This window comes from Aedes albopictus, chromosome 3 (genome assembly GCF_035046485.1).
Source record: "Aedes albopictus strain Foshan chromosome 3, AalbF5, whole genome shotgun sequence".
NCBI lineage: Eukaryota > Metazoa > Arthropoda > Insecta > Diptera > Culicidae > Aedes > Aedes albopictus.
The window spans coordinates 343,080,117-343,092,082 of NC_085138.1; the positions used below are offsets into that span (position 1 = coordinate 343,080,117).

Genomic DNA, 11,966 nt, shown 5'->3' on the forward strand with positions numbered 1-11,966 from the left:
CAGTTATGGGTTGAACTGAAGTCCAGTGTCTATACTTTGTTTATATGTGTGCTCTATATTCCTCCTGACCGCATTAACGATCCATCAATATTGATTCATTGCTCTGATTCATTGTCATGGATTACTTCACGCATTCCTCTAACGGATAAAATATTGATACTAGGCGACTTTAATTTTAGTTCAGTTGCTTGGTGCTACAGCTCTTCGGGTTATCTCTACCCTAACCTTAGTCGATCCTCGCTGAATCCTCTTCAGAAGCAGCTCTTGGATGATTTTAGCACAGCTGGACTGGTACAAATCAACACTGTTCTCAACTCTAATCACCGGCTGCTTGATCTTTGCTTTGTCACTGCTGATCAAACTTTCGATGTTTCTATCACTGAAGCTCCTACACCGTTAGTTAAGCATGTTCGACATCATCCTGCTCTACACATATCAATCAAGAATTTCTCTCTATGCAAGTTTAATCCAATCAATGAAAACATCCGTTACAAATTTTTGGAAAACCGATTTCCAGAGTATGAACCGATTCTCATGCTCGATCGATTGGAATTCTTTGTTCTTCGATCTAAACACCGACACGACTGTAGAGGTTTTTTCCTTTATTTTGTTATATGCCATTGATCAATTTACTCCTAAGGCAGTTAGCAAGCCACCGCTAAATCCACCTTGGTCAAATCATTCGCTCAAAAAACTAAAATCACTCAAACGTTCGGCCCTTAGAAAGTACACCAAATATCGCGACAGTTCATCTAAATCATACTATTGCAGTTGCAACACTAGATATAAGCACCTGAACAGAAGCTCTTCCGCGGATACCTACGTCGAACCCAAAGCAGCCTTAGAAGAAACCCCAAAAAATTCTGGTCATACATCAATGATCAACGAAAGGAAAGTGGTCTGCCGTCTACTATGCACCTCAGTGATAATCAAGCTTCCACTCTGCCAGACATTTGCGAACTTTTCCGTCAACAATTTTCTGCTGTTTTTACTAACGAGAACCTGGATGTACATCAAGTAAACGAAGCTGCCTCTAACGTTCCTCAACGCCCTTCTGTTGGCCCGCATCCAACTATTACCGACGCAACTGTTCAGTCTGCTTGCACTAAACTAAAAAGCTCTTCAAACCCGGGTCCGGATGGAATTCCAGCCATTATCCTTAAAAAATGCAGCAATTCACTTACTTTACCATTAGCCATCATCTTCAATCGCTCTATTCTTTCTGGAAGCTTTCCTCCTCCTCTCCTCTCCTCTCTTCTTGGCGTAACTTGGGAAGCTTTCCTAGAGTTTGGAAAAAATCGTTTGTGTTCCCTGTTTATAAAAGGGTAAAAAGAATGATGTTAGTAATTACCGAGGTATCTCTGCATTGTGCGCGACTTCTAAACTATTCGAGCTCATCGTTTTGGATTTTATCAAGCATAATTGTAATGACTACGTTTCGTCGACTCAACATGGTTTCATGGAAAAACGTTCAACTACAACAAACCTTTTGGCCTACACTTCTTGCATCTTAGAATCCATGGAGACTCACAAACAGGTGGATGCCATATACACTGACTTCTCGGCCGCCTTCGACAAAATCAACCACCAGATCATGATTGCTAAGCTGAAACGTCTCGGAATAAGTGGTTGTTTATTAGACTGGTTTCATTCTTATCTAGTCGATCGATTTATGACTGTAAAGATAAGTGACACGACGTCACAGCCTTTTGTGTCACTTCCGGTGTTCCGCAGGGCAGTCATATTGGACCCTTCCTTTTTTTGCTCTATTTGAACGACGTTAACTCTCTACTCGACTGCTTCAAACTCTCATACGCAGATGATTTCAAACTATTTCACGTAATCACTTGTCGTCAAGATAGCGAATCTCTGCAGATTGAGCTGAACAACTTCACTTCTTGGTGCTCTGTGAACCGGATGTGTTTAAATCCCTCAAAATGCTCGGTTATCTCTTTCGGTAGAAAACGCTCGCTCATGCGTTTTGATTACTCTATTGCCGGCAAGATCATAAATAGGGTATCTTCGATAAAAGATCTTGGCGTCGTCTTAGACGAAAAACTAACCTTTAAAGACCATATAGGTTATGTCACTTCGAAAGCATCAAAGTGTCTGGGCTTCATATTTCGTGCTGCTAAACATTTTACTGATGTTCACTGCTTAAAAGCTTTGTACTGCTCCTTTCTTTTTTTTTTTCCTTCTAAACCATAGGGGGATAATCTGCTCAACAGACACCCTAACAGAAGGTTAGGGTAGTGTAGGTCTGACAGGCCGTCTTCTACAACAAAAGTAAAATCCAGGACTACTCTCTCCTCGTACAAACTAAACCATTCCTATGGTCGCCAAACCCTACGTCTCTCCGGAACCACCAAGAAGGTATTGCTTCAGAGAGGGGCTAGTGCACATCGCACCCACAAGGTTAGCTGCGTAGCCTGCAGCAACGAACATCGATGACTCGCTTTGGAGAGTCCATCACGGTAGCATGCTGGCGCTTAGCCAGTTTCCCGAGTGGTCCTCGCCACTCCCTTTATCCTCGGAAGGCGGGCAGGGTCAACCCCGCCCGCGCCCTACTGCTGAGCGGACATCAAGAACTGATGCCCACGTGCAACCCGATCTGACCTGCCCGTAAGGAAGGGTATCACTACCCTTCAGGCCCTATCAGATGCACCCGTAGGTTGCAGACAGCAGGATCTCACCTACCCCGACCCTTGCCGGGGACCCCTTTCCAACCGCGGGCTCGGATCCAACCCAGTAGACCGACGCCACGACAGCACCACTACCGGGACTTCCTCTCCGCGGTCACTTAATCGTTGTAAGGGTCGATCTCGACCGCAGGGCACCGGTATGACCTACGAAGCCGACTCCGAACCCCTGGACCACCTCTTGTACTGCATCTGGACTAGCCATTCTCCGAGTCCACGCGCCACCTCCTCTGTAGCTCCCAGACGATGTGGGTAATAGCCGTTGAAACGGCGTTCCAGCCAAACTCATCCCTACACATCCTCTGGACCAAGTTGTCCGGAGTTGTGTCCTCCCCGCATGTGGCAAGCATGCGGTCACGCATTGTGCGAAAACGCGGGCACACGAACAAAACGTGTTCCGCCGTTTCCTCTAAACCATTGCACACTGGGCATTCGGGAGAATCCGCATGCCCGAAACGGTGTAGATACTGTCGGAAGCAACCATGACCTGTAAGGACCTGTGTCAGGTGGAATGTGACTTCCCCATGGCGCCTATTAATCCAACTATCTACCCTCGATATCAACCTATAGGTCCACCTTCCTTTGGTGGAACTGTCCCACGCGCGCTGCCATTTGACCATAGAGGCCATCCTGACAGTCCTGCGGATGCCTCTTGTGCCGCGCATTTCGAAGCACTCCATGTCCTCACTGATAAGAATGCTGATAGGCACCATACCAGTAATGACGCAGAGAGCGTCGTGTGACACGGTACGGTACGCGCTCGCAACCCTCAGGCACATAAGCCTGTAAGTACTTTCCAGCTTCCGTCGGTAGCATTTAGTACTTAGCGCGATGCCCCACGCCGGGCCGCCATACCTAAGTATGGACGTAGCAACACTAGCCAGAAGCTTGCGCTTACTGGCGTACACCGCAGAGCTATTGGACATCATCCGGGACAGTGCCGCAATAGCTGTGGAGGCTCTTTTACAGGCATAATCGACGTGGCTACCGAAGGTAAGCTTATCGTCGATCATCACGCCCAAGTGTTTGACGGAGCGCTTTGACAGGATAGTACAGTCTCCTACACTGATCTCCGTCTGCTGCTCCGACTTCAGATTGTTAACAACCGTCACCTCTGTCTTGTGGTGAGCCAGCTCCAGTTTCCTGGACCGCATCCACGCCTCCACAACCTTGATCGAGTGGTTGGTAGTCAACTTTACCTCCTCGATCGTTTCACCGTAGACTTCGAGCGTAATGTCGTCGGCAAATCCGACAATCACCACTCCCACTGGATACTCTAACCTCAACACCTCGTCGTACATAACATTCCATAACACCATACTGCTCCTTAGTGCGTTCCATACTTGAATATGCTGCTGTCGTTTGGGACCCTTATTACAGGTGTAGCGTTCTTCAAATCGAAAGGATCCAACGTAAATTCGTTCGGTTTGCACTCCGCAACTTACCCTGGAATGACCCATTGAATCTCCCAAGTTACGAAGATCGCTGCCCGAATAAAACGATATTATACGCCGGTGATTCAGGTTAACATTTTTCAATTATTCATGGTATCATAAACTGGATCATAAATCTACAATACATCGAATCGTTTTGATGATAGCAGTTATCATTTTCATAGTTACAACGATAGTGCAAATGGGTTGTTAAGTATCGTTACCATTCAAAAATGCCATTTTTCTCGAACAAAAATTTCAAGCAATGATTCAAGCTATTATTGCTTTATCATCTACTTGATCATACAGGGAATAATAAAAACAACACGGAAATATTTCATCAAATCTACTTTATCGACTCGAAAAAAGTGTACACCCCTGCGGGCATTTCTCGCATTCTGTCAACTCCGTGAATGATAATGTGAATCGTTGTTTATTTTTAATTGGTGGTTTAGTGAAAACGGGAATTGAACTGTCGGTGCCGTGATTCGCTGTTCTCCTCGAGGTTCTCCTATCGCGCTTTGTTCGGGACCATATGGAACTAGTGCTCGCGGGACGTTGAAAAACATAAAAGTTCCGAAGGTGGAAAACTTGGTGGAAAAAGTGGAAAACTGTTCAACGAGTCGCTGCCCAATTGAAGGATCACAGTGGAAGCACTGGAGCAAACGTTTTGAACATGTCGTTCTTTCTTTGGACTGCATGAAACTTCCAACACTTTCGTCTGGTTTAGCCATAGAAGATAATAAGTGGAAGCTTTTAGGTAAGTTTGCAAGTGATATTTGACTAATCCGGCGATAACCAAAACATGCCACTCCCAAGAGCTTTAAAGTGATGGCACGTACAAACATCAAATATAAATGTCACACATTGTCAAGCTCATTCCATCAGTTTGCGAGTTCCTGCACCCAAAAAGTTACAAACTGCGGTGCTAAATCCAGTTAGCAATACAGACTAACTTTATGACGTCCATATTATACCATTAAATCCTTAATATAGTGTCAAAACTGATATATGTCATTAAACTAATGGGGAATTATATTATTGAAAATTATTCATAGATTATTGCATGTATCACTATCATTAGTTGTATGATACTTCAAAAGTTGTGAATGATAGATTTTTTTCAAACATTATCATTGTATCGTAAAATGATCATCACTTGTATAGTTATTATTCCACCAATAAATATCGTATAATATCAATGATACCTTGCATCGTATTTTTCTATGCGGGTGTTTATTAATAGATCTCCCACTTTTGGAAACTAGGCGAAAGTTTTCAAAGCTTGTTTTGTTGCTGATGTCTTACAGTCTCGTATAGATTGTCCCTGTGTTTTAAATTCTTTGAATATTGATATCCGTCGTCGTTGTCTGCGTTCATACCAGTTTCTTCGTCTACCTGCTTCACGTACCAATTACGCTTATAATAAGCCAATAATTAGTATGTCCCGTATGTTCAACCGGTGTTTCCATGTTTTCGATTTTACTCTGTCTCGCTCAACTACTAAAAGGCTCTTTAGTGATGTTTTTCGTGTTAGTTAGTTAGGTTTGTTAGGCTGTGTGAATAGTTTAAGTAATTTATAATGTTAATGTTAAGTTAAGTCATTTTTTGTTCATCATTTGGATTGTATTATTTCTGTTGATGAGTAAAGATGAGGAGGTTTTGCGCCCATTTGAGAAAGAGCTTACATGATTGCTCTACTCAAACGGGCTTTTCCCTGCTCCTAAATAAACAAAATAAACTAAATAAACAAAGTCCAGTCTAGAATGGGGCACGTTCGGTGTAGTACTAGATTTGTAGTAATGAGCTGAATTTTTGTATGGTGAGAAGGTCAGTTCTCTGTTTCTGCAATGAAATGGTACAAAAAGTGTGGGTATTATGTTTCCTTGTCTAATTTGATGCTGTTTGAGCAAAACTTCGGATAACTATGTTGTTTATGTTGCAAGAAATGGAGAAAACAACAACACTGTTGCCCAAAATTTTGCTCAAACAGCATCAAATTAGGCAAGGAATCATAATACCCACGCTTTTTGTACCATTTCACTGCAGAAACGGAGAATTGACCTTCTCACCATAGTAAAATTCAGCTCATTACTACAAATCTAGTACTTCACCGATCTGTCCTATTCTTTCAGATGTTTCTTATGGAAATCCTACTGGAGTTTATTAGGGAATTTCTGGACTATTTTGAGGAATTCTTCCAGCAGTTTTTGTATAGAGAATTCCTTATGAAGTTCCTGAAGGATTTCCTTGAGGAAACACTAACCAGTTCCTTCTGGGAACTGAGGAAATCTAACAGTTTCGGGATTCCATTTTTCGGGAATATCTTCTGGAAGTCGAATACAATCTCTTAACACATGCCAAAAGAAGCTGTTCCGTCCGGGGGAACGAGCAAAGTGGACTTTTCGGAGGAGGACTCGAAGCTAGAGGGTAAGGATCCCTCGCTGGACGCTTCGTCTTGTGGCCGATACACGTTACGGCCTTTCGGGAGGACACTTATTCGGAACTAGGACTGGGTTACTGGGAAATAGGAACACTGTGTTTGCACTTAACAACTTTTTATTAACTAATTAACGCGAATAACATAGCTTCTTTAACACGTCTGTGCCTGTCGATCGTCTATCGAGAACTGTACTTTTTCCATTCAATTTTTCTTCCTCTACACAGCCTCATTCATACGCGGGCATGAATGGGCGCGCGGTAGCTAGTCTACACTAGAAATCCTCTACATAGAGATAAGCGGAAGTTACATATGTCGATTCGGCAACGCTGTTCATTTTGTTTACATCGGCTGCCAACACTTGCTGCAAAGCTAGATGTTCAAACTTTGTGCGTGACTTCTTAGTGGTTCAAGTTGTTTTGTTTACATTTTCTAATTATGGTAGATTTTTTTTTTCAAAATTTTGAAAAAAATAGCGGAGCAATCGATGAAATCTGAAATTTATTGCAAAGTGTTAAGCTAAACATATCGGCAGAAATGAAGCAAGAAGCAGCAATGAAAGTTTTTTCGAGAAGTGCAGCAACAAAAGTTTCGTCATAAGCTTGAGCTTTTGAAAGCAGAATTAATTAAATTCTATCTTTTTACTAAACTTACACATACCGTCAATTTCTCGATATTAAAAATAAATAATTTTAATTTATTTAGTTCGGATTGCAATACCGTTCAATCGACGCCTTCTTACGAACGATCAGCCTGTTCATTTGGCTCACACTTTGACAGTTCTTTCTGCACGATTGGCTTACAATAGCCGCCTCCGCAGATCTCTATAATGTAGGATTACTAGTCTACACACGCGAAGCATGAACATGGCGGGATATGCGGGCAGTGGAAAATCTAGCGTAACATTGAGAAAAGATCTAATTCTTCCGTATACGGAACAGAAGCTATTAGGAGAAACCCGGATGGACTTTCTGGAGGATTCCCGGAACTATTCGAGAAATCCCTTGGACTTTCAGAAGGAATCCTGGAAGGAGTTTTTGGAAGAATCTCAAAAGAAACTCTCAGAGGGAACTTGTGAAGGGACCCCAAAAAGAATCTTAGATATAGGATATAGCTCCCTGATGATCAAAAATCCAAGAAGGAAATCCTAGGGTGATACTAGAATAAGTTTGTGGAGAAACCATGGAAGGAATTCCTGGAAGAATCTCAGGAAAAATTAATGGGGTAATCCTAGAAGGCGTAATGCTGAAGGAATCTCGGAATTATTTGTTTACAGAAATCCAGGAAAGAATCTCTGGAATAATCCCAGGAGTACTTCCTGGGGGAATCCTGGCAACATTTTTCTCAAGAATCCCATCAACTACCTAGAAAAGCAAAAGTTGCTTGAGAATAGGAAGCAATCAGTGAAGTACTAGATTGAAAGTAGTGAGCTGGATTTTTGTATGGTGAGATGATCAATTCTCCGTTTCTGCAAAGAAATGCTGCAAACAGCGTGGGTTATATGATTTCTTGCCTAATTTGATGCTGTTTGAGCAAAACTTTGGGTAACTGTGTTGTTGAAGTTGCAAGAAATTAATAATACAACAACACAGTTACCCAAAGTTTTGCTCAAACAGCATCAAATTAGGCAAGAAATCATATAACCCACGCTGTTTGCAGCATTTCTTTGCAGAAACGGAGAATTGATCATCTCACCATACAAAAATCCAGCTCACTACTTTCAATCTAGTACTTCACTGATTGCTTCCTATTGGAAACTCGGAAACTGGAACGTGAGAACTTCGGACCTTCGAAAGTACGTGCACGTGTTGAGTCCTGGCTTGTGAACTGCAGAATGAGTCTGTGCACCGTTTTGTGCTTTTTTCCTCACTCCTTCGGAAAATTTAAAAACGGGGGAAACAGTACACGTCAAAATTCTTGTGGGTGACAGCAAGACCGCAAAAAGGGTGCACATGCTCATATCGGCGTCAATTTGGCATGGCAGCTATAGGAGTTGCTGGCCAAAACTGGAGAACGCGAAATCCGATATTTCATTCAAGTATCCCATCTACCGTCAAGGCGCCTTTCACCGTGGGGGCTCCATTCACCGTGTGCCTTTGAATATTTTTTCATTATTTCCATATTATGATTGGATGATATGACAATTTCCCTTCAATTTCACCAATACAACACTAATGTATTGTTACCATCTCAAAACGCTCATTAGAAACATTTAAAAGTATCATTTTGACACTAAAGTGTGTTTACATGAAGCGGGTTTCTGCTCGTTCACTGCATTCATAGTGAAAAAACGAAAACTGCGCTAAGGTGATTTAAGCGATAAACTAAATATGATAACGTTTTTATTCCACCAAGGAGCAATTAAATTCACATATCAGGTATGTATTTTGCATAACCGAAGTAAGTTTAACAAGAAAGTACGGTTACTCGTACTTATTAATTGAAACAAAAAAGCACGGTGAATGGGTACCCTAAAAATCAATGGTCTCCATTCACCGTGCCCCATATTGTTCCATATATCTTGAAAAAAACGAAAATTTGAACATTCGTTTTTCTAATAAAATCTTGCAAGTTATTACTTGAAATGAATTTAAATGAAGAAATTCCCTTGGCTGGGTTGTTTTGAACCTTTTTTTAATAAAGTAGAATAAAATTTCTCATACACGGTGAATGGGTCCCTACTACCACGGTGAATGGTGACCTACCACGGAATTAGGCGACCCTACTACTTTTTACTAATTGTACTATATCACCAAATTTTGTGAAAAATTTTCCACTTCTGTGCATATTGCTTTAATTTTAACCTATAATGAAGGCAATTAAAAGCGGCACCAACAATGTTTATAAGACTGGTGTCAAATGACAGCCCTCATTTGCCCAAAATCGTCTTAGATCCACGGTGAATGGTGCCTTGACGGTACTTATTCGGCGAAAGCCGACAAGTGACCAAATCCAAATATACTATATTAACAATATGACGACTAGTTCTCTGCCTATGATCGCATAATTGTCCCATATGAATAGGAAACTCAGCAAATATGGGACTGATATGCGATCATAGGCAGATTCTACTAAGAGAAAACACATGATTACGGGTAGAGACGCAGAAAATGGGCTGAACAGAACAGCGAAAACAATTTTCAGCACGATACCAGAAAGAAATCAGCGACTTGGTAGACAGCCGTGGTTGAAGAACACCTGGGCTGCCCATAACTGCATAACAGTCACATTCGACAAAAGTAGGCATTGTACAAAATAGAGTTTAAAGTTTGCAACATGCGCTAGTATGGAGACGATACGAAATTTCAAAAAAATTTCAATAATTTAAAAATCATCCTTTTGCAATGAAATTTTCTACAGCTCTTCTTTTATGCTGGACGAATAGTTAAAAAATTAATCAGACTAAAATATGATTGATATTACGTTTTGACACCAGTGTGTATTTCCAGTGTGACTGTTATGCGGTTACATTCATAAATTTTAGCCAATGAGACAAAACGACTTGGTATTTGTTTCACATTTTGCAGAACAAACTTAAAAAGTTCATTTGGGTGGATGAAAGTACTGATGATTGGGAGATGATCCCCGGTATTAACTCAATATTGGCAAAAAATGCAAATGTTACAATTATGCAGTTATGGGCAGTGGGAACCCTACACATTTGAGGAAACTGGAGGAACATCTCCCAAGAACGACGAAAATGGTCCTCTACTATACGCTTGGCGCTGGAGTGAAGTTACTTTGTGGCCAATAATGTAAACGTTAAGTACTAACTTTTACTTTTAGCTACTTGTCTAGGTACCAATGTCTAGACTTTCGCTGGTATAAATACCGGTGGTTATTGGACGGAAGAACAGATTTAATTTATTTGTAATTTATTTTATTTAAGTAAGTACGATAGCCTGCTAGTTACAAAACTTTTGCTACAGATACTGCACAAGCCTTGGACTTGTAAACATCTTTATTGCAATTTGAAGGATATAAAAGGAAAATCCCTCAATTTTTTTGTACAATTCGGCACAGAATATCGTAGAACCTGCCACACGATTACGAATAAATTTGCTAACTACGGAAATGCTCATACAGATTACTGGTAAGAGAATAAGGCTTTGTTTCAATTGGGATGCCACGCCAAGCACTAAAAATGGCCACAATAGAGCCACTATGGTAAGCCCGCTACCAGCCCTGCCAAAATTAATTTCGCGACAAAGCGCATTCTCTGCAGGGAAATAGAATTTTATATGATTTGTTGATTATCAATCTGCACCTACTTTGCCGCCACGTACCCGCCACTCCCACCAGCCTCGTCCGGTTATACATTCCTGACCGCGTATGACCAGATAATCGAATTATATTTCACCAGCTAATTAGATTAATAAACAGGCGCAAGCGGCAATGGCGAATTCACTGCTGCAGTTCACTTGATGACTGATAAAAATACTTGTAAATTTTCCGGAACAATATTCGCCTATCCCAATCCGAACAGCTGTACCGCAAATCCTTACCTCAGTCTTATCGATCGCCTGCTGCAGCTCGCGGAAGTCATTGTTCCACACCAACCAATGGATGGGGTATTTTTCCTTGATCTTATCAATCGTCAACATCTCGTCGGAATCTCAACTCTAAAGTCTCGTCCGGGTAAGGCTTTCCTTGTGTCCGTTCGTCCCGTTACTAAAGCAGTAGCAGCCGAAAACAAAGATGATTCACTCGCGCAATCAAAACGTACGAGAAAACACAGATTTTTCGAAGCGACGACTACTTTCGCGATGGCAGCGTACGAGGAAGCGATTGATGGTCCTTTTCACTGGAAAACCGAAACCCGATTGTGTTCCGTCCGTCCGTCCGTTTTAAGGATTATAAAAATAGATTTCACTGCGCTCGCCGTATAGTAAACGCTCCGAAAAAGACTGCGCTGCTGATGGTGAAAAACAAGCGAAGCGAACTGCCAGATCGACGATGACACAAGCCAGACAAAAGAACAAAAAGCGGATGACAGTTCTCAGAAATGTCGGAGTTAAGCCTACACTGAACCAAAACATCCTCCTGTTACCGTATTTTTTGTCATCCGCGTCATTAATAAAAAAAATGTCATTAAAATATGTATTGCGCGCAAACCCCAAAATTTTATTCCCACCTTTGGGTTTCCGCGCCGAAGACCCAGCGCCAGATTCGGCGACAAAGAAAACTGACAGCAGTCGCCGGACAGTTGGCAATCCTGATATTTGACGGCGGCCGCCCGGTAGTCATGGGAGTGGATTGTTGTCACGCAAATAGATCTTTTCGCTGGAAATGCATGTGTATTGAGTTATTGTTGACAGATTTTCTGCAGTGTTAGTGTGAAATTCAGCGATTTTCTGTATCGCGTAGGCTTTCGCTGGAAGAAAACGTCATGTT

General features: G+C 41.8%; 1 protein-coding gene across 2 annotated transcripts in view; it reads right to left on the reverse strand.

The window, feature by feature from the left end:
- Positions 1-11,513, reverse strand: part of LOC109412058 (ankyrin repeat domain-containing protein 13D) — a 34,639-nt gene extending 23,126 nt beyond the window's left edge. For both annotated transcript variants that reach the window (XM_019685703.3, XM_019685704.3), the window contains exon 1: positions 11,078-11,513. In XM_019685703.3, coding sequence (XP_019541248.1) covers positions 11,078-11,176 — 99 coding nt within the window. In that variant the 5' untranslated portion in view covers positions 11,177-11,513. The remainder of the gene's footprint in view (positions 1-11,077) is intronic.
- Positions 11,514-11,966: the final 453 nt, after the last annotated feature.